At 46.4% G+C, this 17,602-nt stretch overlaps 1 protein-coding gene across 1 annotated transcript in view; it reads left to right on the plus strand.

Moving 5' to 3' along the window:
* The first annotated feature begins 2,584 nt into the window (after positions 1 to 2,584).
* The window catches only part of DCHS1 (dachsous cadherin-related 1), a 65,781-nt gene continuing 50,763 nt past the window's right edge, over positions 2,585 to 17,602 (plus strand). The window contains exons 1-2 of the mRNA XM_075198460.1: positions 2,585 to 3,146; positions 6,189 to 7,945. Coding sequence (XP_075054561.1) covers positions 6,233 to 7,945 — 1,713 coding nt within the window. The 5' untranslated portion in view covers positions 2,585 to 3,146; positions 6,189 to 6,232. The remainder of the gene's footprint in view (positions 3,147 to 6,188; positions 7,946 to 17,602) is intronic.

A 17,602-nucleotide genomic window follows, 5' to 3' on the forward strand; every position in this document is an offset into this window, starting at 1 on the left:
AGGTAAGAAGGCCCTGCTCACAAGCTTACAATCTATTCATTTCATCGCTATACCGTCTCATCGCTATACGGACATCGTGCCACAAACATTGTCGGCAATTACGGTAGAAATCCCCGCTCATTTTTCTTCTCACCCCATACGGGTGAGAGGATTTCTGTGAAGTCTCCGCCACAAAGTGTCTCACGGATGTTCTGGAGACACTTTGCGGCTAATTGAATCTCCCCCTCAGCACACAATTGTATACGCTATACGGTGCTATCAATAGTGTTATCTACTTGTATCCATCCCCTATATATCACATATATAGATCTACTATCAACGCTGTTATCTACTGTGGCAACTACAGTTTAATGGCAAGACATACAAAATCATGCACTTGAGTCTCAAAAACCCAAAGGCTAAGTATAGTATTAATGACACTATAATGGAAACTAGGAGTCACTATCTCAGATGACATAAAGGCAGGTAAGTAATGTAACAAAGTAATGAGGAAGGCAAATCAGATGCTGGGTTACATAGGGAGAGGAATCAGTAGCAGAAAGAAAGAAGTAATAATATCACTGTACAGGTCATTGGTACGGCCTCATCTAGATACTGTGTCCAGTTCTGGAGGCCATATCTCCAGAAGGATATAAATACATTACAGACTGTACAAAGAAGGGCAACTAAAATGATAGAAACTTTGAAAGGGTTATAATAAGGTGCAGGAGGGAAACATTCTACAAAGGAAGAGAAGTATTAGAACACGAGGACATGTACTGACACTGGGGGGAAGAGAAGTATTAGAACACGAGGACATGTACTGACACTGGGGGGAGAAGGTTCAGAGGAAATGTGAGTAAAAATGACTTCACGGAAAGGGTAGTGGGTAAGTGGAACAGGCTCCCATCAGAGGTGGTAGAGGCTAATACAATATAAACATACTTGAGATAGACATAAGGATATCCTTACAAAGAAATAAGGATCAAATAGGGTTTCAGATTACCATTGGCTACAAAATGGGCAGCCTAGATGGACCAAGTGGTTCTTATCTGCCGTCACATTCTATGTTTTCTTGTCGCATACCCCTATATATCACACACACACACACACACATATATATATATATCTACCTCTGTCCCCGTTTCTCACTCACTCTATCCCACAGAGCTGACATTCTAATACGGACATCCTCAATCTGCTCGGATATTTTCCCAATAAGGGGTCTATGCATCAAGCTGATATGGCACTTAAAAGATGCGGAAACTACGGTTTCCGCATCTTGTCAGTATGTTTGCCATGTGTTACATGCCTAACGGAGGAGATATGGTAGAAATCTCGTCCGTTAAGGCAAACACCGTGCAGCATCGCAGTCCCCATAGATCACTATGGGGACTGCGATGTTCTGCAATCATGAAGCTTTGCATTGCGCAGACAGGTAACGTCATCTCAGGATGGCGTTACCTGTTCTTTCCTATGGGATTCTGTTGTACTCTCTTCGGCTTCGCAAAATCCGGTCCAGTGGAAGAGCTGTGCGCATGTGTACATCACTTCCTCCTGTCACCAGCAGCACAGGGATCCCAGAGTACCCCCAGCATGATGCATCACCGCGGTTTGCATATTTAGTGGCACCGCATTATATTGATGCATAGACCTCTAAGTGCTGAACATGTGGAAATGATCCAGTCCAGAGGGAGCCCTCACTGGTTACAAGGACTCTCCGCTGTATACTACTTATACTTTATCTCTTTAATATTACTATATATATATATATATACATACACACACACTACATACTGGCCGTGGCGCACGCAGGGGGGTTTCAGAAACCCCTCCCCACGGCGCTGTCAAAGAAGCGTCCGCGGCAGTGCTGTATTGTAGTACAATACAGCACTGCCGCAGATGCTTCTTGACAGCGCCGCGGCTGTTGTACAATTCAGACTCGCCGAAATGGAGCTCACTCTCGCTCTATTTTTTTTTTGGGGGGGGCGGAAACCCCTCCTTCTAAATCCTGCGCTCGCCCCTGACTGTTACAGAACTTCCCATGCGATCTTATTATTATTAAACATATTCCTTCCACAGCTGTGTATTTCTCACAAATGAACCTGCATGTAACATGCCACACACACACACACACACACACACACACACACACACGTCTTACAATGTACCATGTCAAACATTATATATATGTACACACACACTATGATGTAACCATAATATAACATGTTACACATATATATACTATAATGTAACATGTCACACACATGTATCCTATAATGTAACATGTCAAACACACACACATAACCTACAAGTAACATGTCACACACATGTATCCTATAATGTAACATCAAACACACACATAACCTACAAAGTAACATGTCGCACACACATAACATACATGTAACATAGCATAGAAGGACAATACGCCCCAGCTGTGTAACACACAACCTACAGAGCGGTCTCCCCCCAGTCTCCGTGTTGTGAGCTGGAATTCAGCATAAATTACCCAGATGAGGCAGAGGAGAGTGGGGAGGGGGGCAGAGGATGGAGGAGGTGTGTGGGGGGGTGATGCTGGAGGAGGAGGTAGGGGGAGAGTCATGTTTCATCCCTGGCTCTCAGTGCTCTGGCTGCGCTCTCTCACATCCACAGCTGTCTCAATCCATTGTCCCAGCCAGAGAGACAGGCAGACAGAAAGAGACTGCCAGGAGAGTATCGAGACCTCTTCAGGGCAGCAGGCATCCTGGGGTAACTGGAAATATTCCAACAGACACATCTGGAGAGACCTGACCACAGAGACTACACTCTGGAAAAGAGACATCTCGCTGACTGACACAGAACAATAGTAACCACTCTGCAAAGGGACCGCCCTGAAAATGTGCACAAAGGGGATGAGAGAGACATCCCTGGGATGAGAACAAAGCGCTGAGAAAGCCAGAATGAGAAAAGAGACATCCCCAACACAGATGTAAAGGCCTTTGAGACTGCACTTGAGCTGTATGGAGAGGAGACGTCACCAAGGCAGGTACAGAAGGAGACTGCCTGGCGCTGGCCTAGGACTGTAGAGAGTGTGTGGGGTCTCGAGGGATGGAAACTGGACTAAAACCAAGAGTGAGTGCCAACGAACCGAGCAGGAGACAGCGATCACCAGAGCTAACTATCTAATGGTGAGTATAATATGTATACGTGACCATAATATGCAATCACAGACCGTTATCAGTGTGCTACATCTCACAGTGCCGGTCTGTCTATCCCACAGAGCTGACACTCTAGTACTGACATTTATCAGTGTGCTACATCTCACAGTGACGGTCTGTCTATCCCACAGAGCTGACACTCTAATACTAACATTTATCAGTATGCTACATCTCACAGTGCCGATCTGTCTATCCCACAGAGCTGACACTCTAGTACTGACATTTATCAGTGTGCTACATCTCACAGTGACGGTCTGTCTATCCCACAGAGCTGACACTCTAATACTAACATTTATCAGTATGCTACATCTCACAGTGCCGGTCTGTCTATCCCACAGAGCTGACACTCTAGTACTGACATTTATCAGTGTGCTACATCTCACAGTGCCGGTCTGTCTATCCCACAGAGCTGACACTCTAATACTAACATTTATCAGTATGCTACATCTCACAGTGCCGGCCTGTCTATCCCACAGAGCTGACACTCTAATACTGACATTTATCAGTGTGCTACATCTCACAGTGCCGGTCTGTCTATCCCACAGAGCTGACACTCTAATACTGGCATTTATCAGTGTGTTACATCTCACAGTGCCGGTCTGTCTATCCCACAGAGCTGACACTCTAGTACTGACATTTATCAGTGTGCTACATCTCACAGTGCCGGCCTGTCTATCCCACAGAGCTGACACTCTAATACTGGCATTTATCAGTGTGCTACATCTCACAGTGCAGACTGTTCTCTCTCAGTGCAGACACTCTAATACAATATTAACCAGTGAGCGAACATCTGAAAGTGCCAACCTTTGTATGCCACAGAGCTAACAATCTAATACTGTAATTGCTCATGTTCTAAATTTCAAACTTTGTAGATCATAAAGCAGAAACTTACATTACTAATCCACAGAGCTGACACTTATGTACAACGGAGATATTTGTGGTTTTCAGGATCCAAATAACGCCTTACTATAGCATTTCAGCAGAAAAGAGGATTTCTTGGACTACTCCGATTAATGTAATTACAGCGTCAAACATAAATAGGTCAAAATCAATAAGGATAGTCCAATGTCCCTTTACTTCCAGGACACATGTAATACAAACAGTCCCGGTGTTCCCTCACTCTCAGGACACATGTAATACACACAGTCTCTATGTCCCCTCACTCTCAGGACACATGTAATACAGACAGTCCCAGTGTCCCCTCACTCTCAGGACACATGTAATACAGACAGTCCCGGTGTCCCCTCACTCTCAGGACACATGTAATACAGACAGTCCCAGTGTCCCCTCACTCTCAGGACACATGTAATACAGACAGTCCCAGTGTCCCCTCACTCTCAGGACACATGTAATACAGACAGTCCCTATGTCCCCTTACTCTCAGGACACATGTAATACAGACGGTCCCGGTGTCCCCTCACTCTCAGGACACATGTAATACAGACAGTCCCGGTGTCCCCTTACTCTCAGGACACATGTAATACAGACAGATGTTCCTTCACTCTCAGGACACATGTAATACAGACAGTCGCTGTGTCCCCTCACTCTCAGGACACATGTAATACAGACAGTCGCTGTGTCCCCTCACTCTCAGGACACATGTAATACAGACAGTCGCTGTGTCCCCTCACTCTCAGGACACATGTAATACAGACAGTCCCAGTGTCCCCTCACTCTCAGGACACATGTAATACAGACAGTCCCGGTGTCCCCTCACTCTCAGGACACATGTAATACAGACAGTCGCTGTGTCCCCTCACTCTCAGGACACATGTAATACAGACAGTCCCGGTGTCCCCTCACTCTCAGGACACTTCTATCCATGGGACATGATCTGTCAGACATAAAGCACAGGACCTATAGAAGGGGTCACAATGAGCACAGGGCCTGTAACAAAGCCCCATCGCGGTCAGATGTAACGCCCCCTCCTCCCCGTAGTTTACCAAAATATTCCTCATATTAGTTGTCCCAGGTGTTGATGAAGGGGTTAATAACCTCTGTACAGTGAGTGAAGATGTGAACACTGGGAGTACAATGTGTTGGGCTACAGAAGAATTCATGATTATCCTACACTGGGGAAATAATTCTAACATGACAAGGAAAAAAAAAAGAAAATACTCTTTTCCTCTACGTTTGAGAGTAAAAGCAGCTGCAGGCCCAGGATAACTGAGATTCTGCAGCTGTCAGACGTGTGATGGACTGCAGAGGGGACCCGACATCCAAGAGAGAACAACCATATAAATATGAGCTATGAGACATGGGGTCAGCCCCTCCCACTGAGAGGCTGACACAGACACATGGGAGGTATGAGACATGGGGTCAGCCCCTCCCACTGAGAGGCTGACACAGACACATGGGAGGTATGAGACATGGGGTCAGTCCCTCCTACTGAGAGGCTGACACAGACACATGGGAGGTATGAGACATGGGGTCAGCCCCTCCCACTGCTCAGAGGCTGACACAGACACATGGGAGGTATGAGACATGGGGTCAGCCCCTCCCACTGCTAAGAGGCTGACACAGACACATGGGAGGTATAAGACATGGGGTCAGCCCCTCCCACTGAGGGGCTGACACAGACACATGGGAGGTATGAGACATGGGGTCAGCCCCTCCCATTGCTGCTTGACACAGATACCTCTGATTTGTCAACTAAAGGGACAGTTCCGCTATCTCAACAGTCCGCACCTTTCTCCATACTTCGTGTAGTTAGGAGGTATCGTGGCTTGTTCGAACTGCAATTCAAGACTTTTTTTTAAGGAAGGGGGATTAGGGGCATCCTCATGCTTCGAAAGCACTGTGCATGCCCCCTTCGGAGGTGGCACGCCACCTAGGCTGGTGGTAAACCCTCGTGTCGTCACCTCACTCCTAATATGGAATTCCTACACCCATTTTGTGTGTGCACTCAAGTTGTCCCAGTTATATCATGGTTATTAATCCTATGCAGTCATTATTTATTACAAGTTGTTGTGTGTTCTCACACTGGATCCTTATTGTTATATTTTTCTACAGAATGGACCATTGTCACCTGTGACCTTGAAGTGTGTGTATGAACTATGCTGGGACCCAGGCTGTACTTCTTCCTGCTTTTGGCATGCTCCCCGTCCTCCTCCTCCCTGGGCACGCTGGAGTTACACATTGATGAAGAGCAACCAGCTGGCACCATCATTGGTGACATCAGCGCGGGGCTTCCACCCGGCTCCAGCGGGCACATGTTCTTCATTTCGGCACAGGAAGGAAGCGGCGTTACTAGCGATTTAGATATAGACGAACACACCGGGATAATCAAAACTGCTCGAGTCCTGGACAGGGAGCAACGTAACCTCTATAGCTTTATAGCAGTCACTCCAGAGGGTATTACCGTGGAGGTAGATATTCATGTGGATGACATAAATGACCACTCGCCAACTTTTGCTAAGGATCGCGTAGAGCTGGAAGTCCCAGAGCACACACCCCGAGGCACTCGTTACCCACTAGAACCAGCTGTGGATTTGGACAGCGGAGTGTTGGCCACTCAGGGCTACCTAATTCAAAATGGAGATCCTATGCAAGCATTCCGATTGGAAACCCGTCGAATGTCCAGTGGTGTACTCTCCGTAGAGTTGGTCGTAAACTCCGATCTGGACCGCGAAAACCATTCATCGTATTCTTTAACTCTCGAGGCGTATGATGGTGGGTCTCCGAGTCGTAGCTCACAAATAAAATTGCATATCACCATCTTGGACATTAACGACCATGCCCCAATGTTCAACCAGAGCCGTTATCAGGCCCTCATTTCGGAAAGTCTTTTGCCAGGGGCCAGTGTCCTTCAGGTCTATGCCACGGATGCCGACCTGGGTCAAAATGGGGAAATCACTTATGAAATTAATCGTAGGCAAAGTGATCCTGAAGGATTCTTCAGCATCAATCCACATTCTGGCCTTATCCAGCTTAGCAAACCATTGGATTATGAGACTCGGAAAGCTCATGAACTGGTTGTCCAAGCCAGGGACGGAGCAGGACAGCCAGAAGTGGGAACAGCATTTGTATCTATTCAGCTACGGGATTCCAATGACAACCAGCCAAGCATGACCATCATCTTCCTAAGTGAAGATGGGGCTCCAAGGGTATCAGAGGGGGCTACACCTGGGCAATATGTAGCACGAATCTCTGTATCGGATCCTGACTATGGGGAGCATCCCGATGTGGATGTGACTCTCGAGGGTGGGGAGGGTAAGTTTGCATTGACCACAAAAGACAGCATCATCTACCTCATTTGTGTGGACAAGTTACTAGACCGTGAAGAGAGAGATTCTTACCGTCTAAGGGTCCTTGCTACAGATTCAGGAACACCTCCATTGAGGGCAGAATCCTCATTTGTCCTTGAGGTGACAGACATAAATGATAACCCACCAGTATTTGACCGCCAAGAATACAGCCACAGTGTGCCCGAAGCAGTGCATCCTGGGAGTTTCCTTCTCCAAGTGACAGCCCGGGACAAGGATAAAGGGGTGAATGGAGAAGTGAGATACAGCCTTTTGGACACATCTTGGTTCCAAATCAACCCAGACACTGGGGTAATCACTACAGCAGTCCTATTGGATTATGAGAAAGATCCACAGCCAAAGATAACAGTGGTGGCTTCAGATCGTGGGCAACCAGCTCTGACATCTACAGCGATTGTTAGGGTCCAACTATTGGATGTTAATGATAATGAGCCCATCTTCGCTAATGGTGTTTATAATGCCACACTAAGCGAGGGCACTGCCCGGGGAAGCTGCTTCCTAAAGGTAAGGAAGATCAAATGTTAAATAATTTATACAATATATTTTATATAGAAGTCAGAAAGGGCCATATAAAAGTGGGGGTCATAACAAACAAGGGAGCTGCCCCCAACAGGTGATGGAAGTTAATGCATGATTGAGATAGCAGACAAGGGAGCTGCCCCCAACAGGTGATGGAAGGTACTGCATGATTGAGATAGCTGACAAGGAAGCTGCCCCCAACAGGTGATGGAAGGTACTGCATGATTGAGATAGCAAACAAGGGAGCTGCCCCTAACAGGTCATGGAAGGTACTGCATGATTGAGATAGTAGACAAGGAAGCTGCCCCCAACAGGTGATGGAAGCTACTGCATGATTGAGATAGCAGAAAATGAAGCTGCCCCCAACAGGTGATGGAAGCTACTGCATGATTGAGATAGCAGAAAAGGAAGCTGCCTCCAACAGGTGATGGAAGGTACTGCATGATTAAGATAGCAGACAAGGAAGCTGCCCCCAACAGGTGATGGAAGCTACTGCATGATTGAGATAGCAGAAAAGGAAGCTGCCCCCAACAGGTGATGGAAGGTACTGCATGATTAAGATAGCAGACAAGGAAGCTGCCCCCAACAGGTGATGGAAGGTACTGCATGATTGAGATAGCAGACAAGGAAGCTGCCCCCAGCAGGTGATGGAAGGTACTGCATGATTGAGATAGCAGACAAGGAAGCTGCCCCCAGCAGGTGATAGAAGATATTATTGTTATTTCTATAATTTATTTATCTAACATCAGGATTTTGATATATGAGGGTAAGTGTTACATATTGATCCAGCCAGATTGTAATGGGAAAAGAGCTTAATGGTGTTATATGATCCAGTTACACAAGGATGGGGGCCCAGGGGGTTGTTTCAGTGTAGACTAAATAAATGTAAATTTGCATGAAATATATAGAGATGGGTAATTTGGTACCATATCCTAGAGAGGGCAAGAAGGTGGTTCAATGAATTTGTGCTCTACAGTCATAATACAATTGTAAACCACCTAGCTCTGAGTCTCTCCTCAGGATACTACAGGAGTGAACACAGGATTTGTAGGGGGAGTTCCAAATGTAATATCATATGTTAAATAGATACAACAAAAAACAAAAACAAATGAAGCATACAGCAAACTCTCCTATTAATATTAACTTTATTTAATCCATCATGACCATCTTACCAAATTAATATAATGATTTGTACATTGATACAACTCTACAAAATTGATATTAATCTCCCCACAATGGAATCTAAAAAGAAAAATTCCAATTAGCGTTACAGTTATACACCTATCAGTGTCAGCGGCCCAGAAACTGCAGAGGAGCTCCGGTAACATTCTTTGTGAAGTCGCTAGAAAACACTAGAGCCAAATCATAATACACTACAGCCAAAATTATACATAAACAATAAAGGTGGCCATTTTGTTGAAGCCAAATTTTAAATAAAACATAGGCAGATTCCCACAAAGATGAATGTTAAGCTGGGTTCACACTACAGGTTTCTCAACCAATTATCGTGCCAATCACACGATCAACGACCGTTCATCCCAATAACACATTAGGGTGTACGCTCCCCACAATCGTGTTTTATCGTTCCAAAGCTCATCGTATCGTAAACTGACTAAAAATCACTGTCAACAATGGAACGATGTTGTGCCAATTCCGCAGTGTTTACACACTCACGATCAGCAGTGTAGGCAGATACGGGCAGCACGGTGGCTAAGTGGTTAGCACTTCTGCCTCACAGCACTGGGGTCATGAGTTCAATTCCCGACCATGGCCTTATCTGTGTGGAGTTTGTATGTTCTCTCTGTGTTTGCGTGGGTTTCCTCCGGGTGCTCCGGTTTCCTCCCACAGTCCAAAAAAACACACTGGTAGGTTAATTGGCTGCTATCAAATTGACCCTAGTGTGTGTGTGTGTCTGTGTGTGTGTCTGTGTGTGTGTCTGTGTGTGTGTCTGTGTGTGTGTCTGTGTGTGTGTGTGTGTGTTAGGGAATTTAGACTGTAATCCCCAATGGGGCAGGGACTGATGTGAATGAGATCTCTGTAAATAAATGGTGATGATGATGATATCTGTAGAGTGAGCAGAGTCATGATCAGCCGATGACTATGACAGATGAAGAGCACAGATCTGAAGGTAATTCGTGTAGGTGTGTACACATGAACCTGCATGATCACCGAGACTTTCAGTCGTTGGTAAAATCGTTACAGAAGTCGGATCTGCAGTAATTTTCTGTCTGCAGACTGCAGAAGTGTTTGTGTGTTTTCTGGGTAATGTGAATTCCCCCTAAGTGCGCTCCTGTACTAAAGTGCAAATGTAGGCACAGTACAATCTCCTGGTGACAAATGAATGGGCGCAAGATAATAATAATAAACAATCTCCTTTACATCTGTATTCTCCAGCACAGCTCTTGGCTGCATTAACTGCATTTGTTGCATTAATATAATTAGTCCCCAGAGCTGACAATTGCTGGTGAGGAACGCCACTCTGATTTTCAGTCTCCTGCCCCTGAAGTACCAAGGTCACACCACCAACCCTCAGGGCATCTCACGCTGTGCTCTCCTTTGCCCACACCAGGGCCCCAAGATTGGACCAGAAATCCCCTCTCATGGCACGGGACCCCCTCCAGCAGTGTCTCACACTCCTCTCGCTGGGTTCCGGAGCCGCCGTGTATATAAATACTCCAGCCCCGATATTACACCTATTGGCCTATGCCCTTCCTCCTGCACTTATTGCTTATTTTATTATTACACCAATTGTTGTCGGCAGTTCTGCCCTCTATTAAATGGGCAACAAATTGGCACATTGCATACGTGTGTATATGTGCACAGTGCATGTAAGCGATGCATCGCACAGGTCCTGTGTGTGATTCAATCATTAATATTTACATATATGGATATTTACATGAACCAATTAATTCCAGAACGTATCTTTAACCCGCGGGACTCTCCTAGAATTCAGGGACAGTTGGCAGCTCTGAAATAGATGAAAAATGCCAGGGAGTGGTGGAAGAGTGGGAGGAGGTGGGGGGGACCTGATCTCATCACCGTGGGCCCTGTGCGATGCCCGATTCACCAACATCCTGAGAAAGTAGGCAAGTATGAGTGAATATATAGATCCAGAGATTATAGACTCTGATGTCTATAAGTGGACTCATAGTATTCTCATAGTCAGTAAACGGGGGGATGATTGGGCAGAAATACTGTCCTAGAATCATTCATGAGTCATGGGAGATCATGAGTATTTACCTCCATTATTATAGTTCCAACAAGCTAACAATCTAAGAGACACTGGATATATGTCCGTAGGGTAGAAATAAAGCACCAGAGGGTAAATTTACTATTATTATTTCTATTGCAACAATAGAAAAACTCTTATCTCTGCAATCATGGTTGCCTATACTCCCAGAGTGTGAGTGAGGACTCTCAGACTCACGGAGGAGCAGGCACCCTCCCAGAGTGTGAGTGAGGACTCTCAGACTCACGGAGGAGCAGGCACCCTCCCAGAGTGTGAGTGAGGACTCTCAGACTCACGGAGAAGCAGGCACGCTCCCAGAGTGTGAGTGAGGACTCTCAGACTCACGGAGAAGCAGGCACCCTCCCAGAGTGTGAGTGAGGACTCTCAGACTCACAGAGAAGCAGGCACCCTCCCAGAGTGTGAGTGAGGACTCTCAGACTCACGGAGAAGCAGGCACCCTCCCAGAGTGTGAGTGAGGACTCTCAGACTCACGGAGAAGCAGGCACACTCCCAGAGTGTGAGTGAGGACTCTCAGACTCACGGAGAAGCAGGCACCCTCCCAGAGTGTGAGTGAGGACTCTCAGACTCACGGAGAAGCAGGCACCCTCCCAGAGTGGGAGTGAGGACTCTCAGACTCACGGAGAAGCAGGCACCCTCCCAGAGTGTGAGTGAGGACTCACGGAGAAGCAGGCACCCTCCCAGAGGTAGGGCTTAATGACAACGAAAGGAAGATGGGCTTTTAGAGAGCCCCCTAGTTGTGGACTGGTTGGAGATCTAGCAGAAGAGCTGGTTGTGATACATAAGGGACGGCTATCAGCGGCGCAGGGAGGATTGTCGGGGGGGGGGGGGGGTTCCAGCCGCCGACCCCCAAAAAAAAAAAAATGAGAGAGAGCTGCATGCGCAGCAGCTCCGTTTCGGCAGCGCTGTCCTATACAGCAGCCGCGGCGCTGTCTAAGAAGCGTCTGCGGCGGTGCTGTATACAATACAGCACCGCTGCGGACGCTTCTTTGACAGCGCCGCGGCTGCTGTATAGGACAGTGGCCACTTAGTTAGCGCAGGGGGGGTTTCTAGAGACTCAAAAACCCCCCCTGCGTGCGCCACTGGCTATGTACTGCTCCATATAATATGTTTAATCATTTATAGACCCAAATCCGGACAGGTCTCTACCATATACGGCAGAAAAACAACTAACATTAATATGCCCAAAGCTTGATTAAGATGTGGCTGTGGGGGCTCCTGATTGGCACATCCTTACTGTACAATGACTACGGCAAAACGCCCCATTCCTCGCCCCATTCACTCCCATAAATCTTAGGCTGTAGTAAGTGTCCTTAGTGTACGTAGATGAATGGGACGTGGCTGAATTTACCTGGCGTACGTCCCAGTTATGGGCATGCGCAGAGTGAGTGTACGTACATTACGCTCAAAATCATGGCCCAGGGCTTGTGTGTGCATGTGTACAGTACATGTGTACAGTGTATGTATGTGTACAGTACATGTGTACATGTATGTACAGTACATGCATACAATGCTTGGCACAGGTCCTATGTGTGTGTGTAGAGTACATGTGTACAGTGTATGTATGTGTACAGTACATGCATATGATGTTTGTGTAGAGTACTTGTGAACAGTGTGTGTATGTGTACAGTAAATGCATATGATGTGTGTGTAGAGCACATGTGTACAGTGTGTGTATGTGTATAGTACATGCATACAATGTGTGGCACAGGTCCTATGTGTGTGTAGAGCAGTGTGTACAGTGTATGTGTACTGTACATTTGTACGATTCTAATATAAACACGACACGATTATAATATAAACACACATGGTACAAAGAAAATGTTCGTATTCAGGGAAATCCGACAGATCCAAATTTTAGAATAGTTTGCTGATCAATTGGTTTCAATTTCAATCTTTCAGAGAGTTTAAACGGAGTAGTGGCTACTGGTCGTTATTACACATATATAAAATTACTAGTATAAGGACAGAGTTAGATATTCTGAACTAAGTAGTATATTTAGTGGATAAAAACAGTGTGCTTTTGCTATATAACTATTAGCAGCAGAATCCAAAAAAAGTAATTTTGTGTGGGGCAGTGACACCTGAATTATATTTTGAAAAAAAAAATGGGTGTTTGCATGTACATAATATGTACACAATATATTCTAAAGTTTTTACTATTTTTCAATTCTTGTGAATTTTAAAAGACTCATTCAAAAAATGTCACCTGCCATGCACCAACTGAAGCAAGTCCATTAGAGAACTTAAACAACAACAAAAAATTAGTGCAAGAGATAAAAATGATGAAACGCTACATACACACTAAATCTGGAACGTTAGACAGTATGCATCATGGAGAGTGAAGAGGCAGTAACAATCCGATGTCATTAGATGGATAGTGGAATCAGTAGATATTTATACAAGAAGATATCCAATTGTAAAGAGTTACCTAATTTGCTGTCTCTATATAAATAAATGTTGAAGATGATAGACAAAGGGGGCCTGCACCCATAGTACAAATCTTCAAAGACCATGCACACAATACATTTTGAATGTTACAGGGTATACACCATAGACAGTGAAGCTACAGTAACAGGCAGAGATCATTGGATAGACAGTGGTATGAAGAGTCAGACATTTATCATCATCAGCAGCTATTTATATAGCACCACTAAATCCGTAACGCTGTACTCTCTGGGAATCAAACTCATGACCCCAGTGCTGTGAGGCTGAAGTGCTAACCACTAAACCGCCGTACTACCCTATTTATAAAAGTAAATAGACGAAGATGGCCTGTACCTATACCAAAAGCTTCAAAGACTAGTATTATGCACTTTTCGATGGGCAGAGAATTCATCGGTATCCAAGAGCAGAGCTTTCATACCTTGTTTTATTTAATACAACATATATGTTGTACTAGAGGCCGCCTTATGTCACCAGAAAACATAACAACAAATTAGCAATCAGCTTTTCTCCATCAGGTGGAAGTTGCACAGTGACCACGTCTATGTGTCAACCAATCAGACTGTATAGTAAAAGGGAACGTGATACCCTGCAAAGATCAATAGAATTTCTTTTAAAATCCCTTTGGCACAAATTATCAATGAAATATCACCAGGAGCCTATTCAGAACCATCGGGTCACTTCAATGAGACATGGAGCCTGTACCTCCCACTGCAGGGTGTCACAGACAGAAGGGAGCTACGGGACATAGAGCCTGTCCCTCCCACTGCAGGGTGTCACAGACAGAAGGGAGCTATGAGACATGGAGCCTGTCCCTCCCACTGCGGGGTGTCACAAACAGAAGGGAGCTACGAGAAATGAAGCTTGTCCCTCTCACTGCAGGGTGTCACAGACAGAAGGGAGCTACGAGACATGAAGCCGGTCCCTCCCACTGCAGGGTGTCACAGACAGAAGGGGGCTATGAGACATGGAGCCTGTCCCTCCCACTGCAGGGTGTCACAGACAGAAGGGGGCTATGAGACATGGAGCCTGTCCCTCCCACTGCAGGGTGTCACAGACAGAAGGGAGCTATGAGACATGAAGCCTGTCCCTCCCACTGCAGGGTGTCACAGACAGAAGGGGGCTATGAGACATGGAGCCTGCCCCTCCCACTGCAGGGAGTCACAGACAGAAGGGGGCTATGAGACATGGAGCCTGTCCCTCCCACTGCGGGGTGTCACAGACAGAAGGGAGCTATAAGACATGGAGCCTGTCCTTCCCACTGCAGGGTGTCACAGACAGAAGGGGGCTGTGAGACATGGAGCCTGTCCCTCCCACTGCGGGGTGTCACAGACAGAAGGGAGCTATGAGACATGAAGCCTGTCCCTCCCACTGCAGGGTGACACAGACAGAAGGGAGCTACGAGACATGAAGCTTGTCCCTCTCACTGCGGGGTGTCACAGACAGAAGGGAGCTACGAGACATGAAGCCTGTCCCTCCCACTACAGGGTGTCACAGACAGAAGGGAGCTATGAGACATGGAGGCTGTCCCTCCCACTGCAGGGTGTCACAGACAGAAGAGGGCTATGAGACATGGAGCCTGTCCCTCCCACTGCAGGGTGTCACAGACAGAAGGGAGCTATGAGACATGAAGCCTGTCCCTCCCACTGCAGGGAGTCACAGACAGAAGGGGGCTATGAGACATGGAGCCTGTCTCTCCCACTGCAGGGTGTCACAGACAGAAGGGGGCTATGAGACATGGAGCCTGTCCCTCCCACTGCGGGGTGTCACAGACAGAAGGGAGCTATAAGACATGGAGCCTGTCCTTCCCACTGCAGGGTGTCACAGACAGAAGGGGGCTATGAGATATGGAGCCTGTCCCTCCCACTGCAGGGTGTCACAGACAGAAGGGAGCTATAAGACATGGAGCCTGTCCCTCCCACTGCAGGGTGTCACAGACAGAAGGGAGCTATAAGACATGGAGCCTGTCCCTCCCACTGCAGGGTGTCACAGACAGAAGGGATCTATGAGACATGGAGTCTGTCTCTCCCACTTTAGGGTGCACTGGTACTGTCTCAGAAATAAATACATTCCCTATACCGAAATACAACACAATATTTTAAAAAAATCAGTTCTTTTGCAATTAGATAAATTGGCGCCCTGCACTATAAATTTAAGTAAATTTATACAATAAGTTATTTATAAGTCATCCAGCCACAGGAGCTATGAGACATGGAGCCTGTCCCTCCCACCAGGGGAAAATGCAGAATTTCAAGAGGGGGGTTTCCAAACGCTCGGTTTTCTAACATAGCGGAAAAAAACAAAAACATATGTGGGGTAAGGTTACTGCTCCAATCATTTTAAGGAGTATTTCTATCCAATACAGTATGACATGAAATCAGTAACTCAGAGGGTGGACTAAACTTACCCTGAACACACGGTAGCAGAGAAACTCCGTATCCTGACATAAACCCTAACCAAAAACATCACCAAGGTTTATTCTTATCTAATTCAATCTTTAAAACATTATTTTGGATAACTAATCATGTAGATAAATATAACAGCAAACAATGATATCGTGGATATACACACATCACTGCTTCTAAGGGAACATATAATTACTCTACGAATTTGATAAGGATATAATATGATGGTAAATCCCCACTGGACTATAAATACCTTTGGCCGCTTTGCTATCTATGGAGATACCATATCATCATCATCATTTATTTATATAGCGCCAGCAAATTCTGTAGTGCTGTACAGTATCAGTTTAAAATTGGGTTCCTCCAGATATGGGTAAATGACTCGTGTTATGGATACATTATAGTGACAGCCTCATGTAAAGCTGCATATACGGTCAGAGTACAATGTATTCTACAGTCTTCATCAGCTTGTTGATTTCTGGATGGCAAGGCATGCTGAGACTTGTAGTCCCACAATAGACTGTCAGCGCATGCAGAGTATGTTTAAGCTCATTTCCTCCATCACAGCTGGAGAACCATAATCTGACTCTACTCTGACATCTAATAGTCCTATGGCTTATAAGTGGTGTGATTATATGTGTATGGCTGGACATAGAGGATACCACTGAATATGGCACAAATTAAAGATACTGGAGCTCTCACAGTGTTTGTGCACAATATATTTACCTGGTTGTTCCTGAGGGCAGCTGCCATGTGCAGGAGGAGAGCAGCCAGTGTTGCTGCCTCTTTACTACTCTCACCACTGGCTGTATCTACCTATGCTGAAAAAGTGTCTCTTCTTTACATGTAGCAGCAGACATTTTTTAGAAGCTGAGTTCCAGTAACAGTATGCTCTTGGCACAACTAAAATGGCTCCTATATTGGAGTCAGGCTGGAAGGAATTATTGGTATATTTCGGTGAATCTCATGATTCGAGTATTGTGGGGTTTCTGGCCAATGGGAACCCCCTCCCCCCCCCCCTAAGTGCGTCCCTGCCCACTGCACTGACACAGACAGAAGGGAGCTATGAGACATGGAGCCTGTCCCTCCCACTGCGGGGTGACACAGACAGAAGGGGGCTATGAGACATGGAGCCTGTCCCTCCCACTGCGGGGTGACACAGACAGAAGGAGGCTATGAGACATGGAGCCTGTCCCTGCCCACTGCACTGACACAGACAGAAGGGGGCTATGAGACATGGAGCCTGTCCCTCCCACTGCAGGGTGACACAGACAGAAGGGGGCTATGAGACATGGAGCCTGTCCCTCCCACTGCGGGGTGACACAGACAGAAGGGAGCTATGGTACGTGGAGCCGGTCCCTCCCACTGCAGGGTGACACGGACAGAAGGGAGCTATGGTACATAGAGCCTGTCCCTGCCCACTGCACTGACACAGACAGAAGGGAGCTATGAGACATGGAGCCTGTCCCTCCCACTGCGGGGTGACACAGACAGAAGGAGGCTATGAGACATGGAGCCTGTCCCTGCCCACTGCACTGACACAGA

The sequence above is a fragment of the Mixophyes fleayi genome, chromosome 2 (genome assembly GCF_038048845.1).
Source record: "Mixophyes fleayi isolate aMixFle1 chromosome 2, aMixFle1.hap1, whole genome shotgun sequence".
Taxonomy (NCBI): Eukaryota; Metazoa; Chordata; class Amphibia; order Anura; family Limnodynastidae; genus Mixophyes; species Mixophyes fleayi.